Here is a 2,500-nt window from a genome sequence, read left to right as displayed (position 1 = left end):
TCGTTCAAATTCACACAAGGTTCATACGGACCGAAATGAATTTCGGTTACTGGTGAGTCTCGCAACGCTTTTGCACTGGAACGAGTGCGAGGTGGTGACACTTCATGCAATCGGCCACTCTATATCACATAATAAATAAATCAATGAAATTGTGAAGCCAATAGTAAGTGTCACATACCGTTGACGTATATAGCTACGAAATAGCTTGGATAGGCTTCCAGTGCGTACAGTACATACATAGGGACGTAGTAGATATAATTGTCGGCGTCCACTACTGCGCTGAGAACCAAGCTTCTCTGCCATTCTACAGATTGGAAGGTGATGGGGATGAATTAGGCCAGGGGGTACACTAATGTTGGATACAGATTACGCCTGTGTAGTATGCACTACGAGGTGTCTGAGTCAGTACCGCTACACATGGATGTGCATATTGTTTGTCCACTACAGTTGAATTTAACACGCATGTGAAATATAAGTGTCATAGTGCGCCAGGTACTGTCGTTACCCTATTTATTCGTTTCCCCCAAGAGCTTCAATACAAACATTTAAAAGGGGACCGCAGCGCATGGACTAGAGCTTAGAAGTGGCGTACAGCGTAGGCAAGCAGAAAGGCCCAAACGTATCGATATAACAGTATCACGTGAAATCTGACGGATAACCTCATTTTTATTTTGCTCAGATGGAGTTGGTATACATGTACACTTGAAGTAGAGATGTTGTGATGGACACGACATAGAGCAGACAAATGTACGACATGTACTCGAAAATCGGGATTTGTTTACAGAGTTCAATACAGGCAATAGAGACAGACAAATTGATTCAATTTATAAACTGAGGCTGCCGAAAGTGGATTAACTTCCGGTCTGAAAATGCAACACATACCACTATCAGTCTTGACTACCTTGCTAACGAGTTTCTGACACATATGTTGTCTCCGATTCGCGTCATTTGTTGCCTTATCTCCCGATATAAACCGTTTGGTATTTCTCGATTTAGGCTCAGATAGAGACGGTACCGTCGCCGATGAGCGCTGCGCACGGAACATTACACAGATGGGTTAATTTGAAAACAATGAAAAAAAGTTATCTCTGAGTATATCAACACTGCGATTTCACCGAGACTATGATACGGTGTGTCTTTGCTTTTGCAATTGTAATGAGCTGTCTGAGGTATCACACGTGTAACCTATTTTTCATAAGGGGCATGTGCAGGAAATTAAGATTTGATTCGTGCACGTGTTTATAGACTGGAAGGTTATTGCAAAACATTCTGGTCTTCCACACAGCAGAATATGTATGAGGCGGGGACCACTTTTTAGAAGCATACACGTATACAAGCATACTATTCTGGCCCTTTCGGGCGTAATAGAAAGTGTACCGCAACAGCCTGTGTTCGGTGTCAGTATGATATTACGTACAACGCCGACTTACGAAGACATACTTTATCCGTCGTACTCTCTGCGACGTGATTCTTCGTCTTAATCGTCACTCCCGCTTCATGGCCTAATATGGGAAGATCTGTCGTGAAACCAGGCATAATGAAAGCTCGGAAAGATATTTCAGTGCGACAATACAGACGAATATAGACATGTTTAGATATGGCAAAATCCAATACGGCATGGAAAAATAGTGAATATATCAAGGGAAGTAGAATATGGCAAAGTTTTTTTTTTGGTGCGCTATGGATTCTACATGTCTCATCTGCGTTCCGCAAGGTCTATCTTGTAGTTTGTGTGACTACCAATATATGTGTGTACTTGAAGCTGAATCCATTAAAAGAATACGCCACGTGCACAAATCACTAGATATATGTGTTATACGTGGCGTAGAAACAAACATCACGGCTACATAAATGAATTTATCACAATGAAATTGCATACGTGTTTTTTAAGTCATCGTGTACAAGGCTTATACACACAAGTGTGTAAATATATATATTCAAAGAAAATTCACATTTTAATCTGTGCCATTGAGTGCCAGGATATGACTGTCTACAACAGTGCCGATATACACATACAGACACACACAGACTCACACACACACATACAGAGACAGAGACAGAGACAGAGACAGACAGATACCTATAAAGATATAGATATATACATAGATATAGATATATATATTATTTGTATGTATCGATATCTATATCTACATCTACATCTATATCTATATCTATATCTATATCATCTATCTACATCTACACACATATACATGTCAATATATCTATATATCTATATACATATATCAACATATCTATATATCTACATCAACATCCGCATCTATATCATCTATCTATATTCCTATATCTAAACCAGAATATAAATATATATATAGATATATATATTGTATATATATATATATATATACTTATACATATATATACAGACACACAGACACATACATACAGACACACAGACACATACATACATACATACATACATCTGTACTTACATACATATATACATATACACACACACACACACACACTACACACACACACA

At 38.6% G+C, this 2,500-nt stretch overlaps 1 protein-coding gene across 1 annotated transcript in view; it reads right to left on the bottom strand.

The window, feature by feature from the left end:
- SARC_03082 (hypothetical protein) overlaps positions 1–1,536 on the bottom strand; it is a gene marked incomplete at its 5' end in the record, with an annotated part of 4,271 nt that extends 2,735 nt beyond the window's left edge. Inside the window, 3 exons of the mRNA XM_014303135.1 lie at positions 179–304; positions 883–1,030; positions 1,441–1,536. Of these exons, the coding sequence (XP_014158610.1) occupies positions 179–304; positions 883–1,030; positions 1,441–1,536 (370 nt within the window). The remainder of the gene's footprint in view (positions 1–178; positions 305–882; positions 1,031–1,440) is intronic.
- Positions 1,537–2,500: the final 964 nt, after the last annotated feature.

This window comes from Sphaeroforma arctica (genome assembly GCF_001186125.1).
Source record: "Sphaeroforma arctica JP610 unplaced genomic scaffold supercont1.150, whole genome shotgun sequence".
Classification (NCBI taxonomy): Eukaryota; class Ichthyosporea; order Ichthyophonida; genus Sphaeroforma; species Sphaeroforma arctica.
Note: the sequence above shows the minus strand (reverse complement) of the source record. Positions and strands in the feature narration are given on the sequence as shown.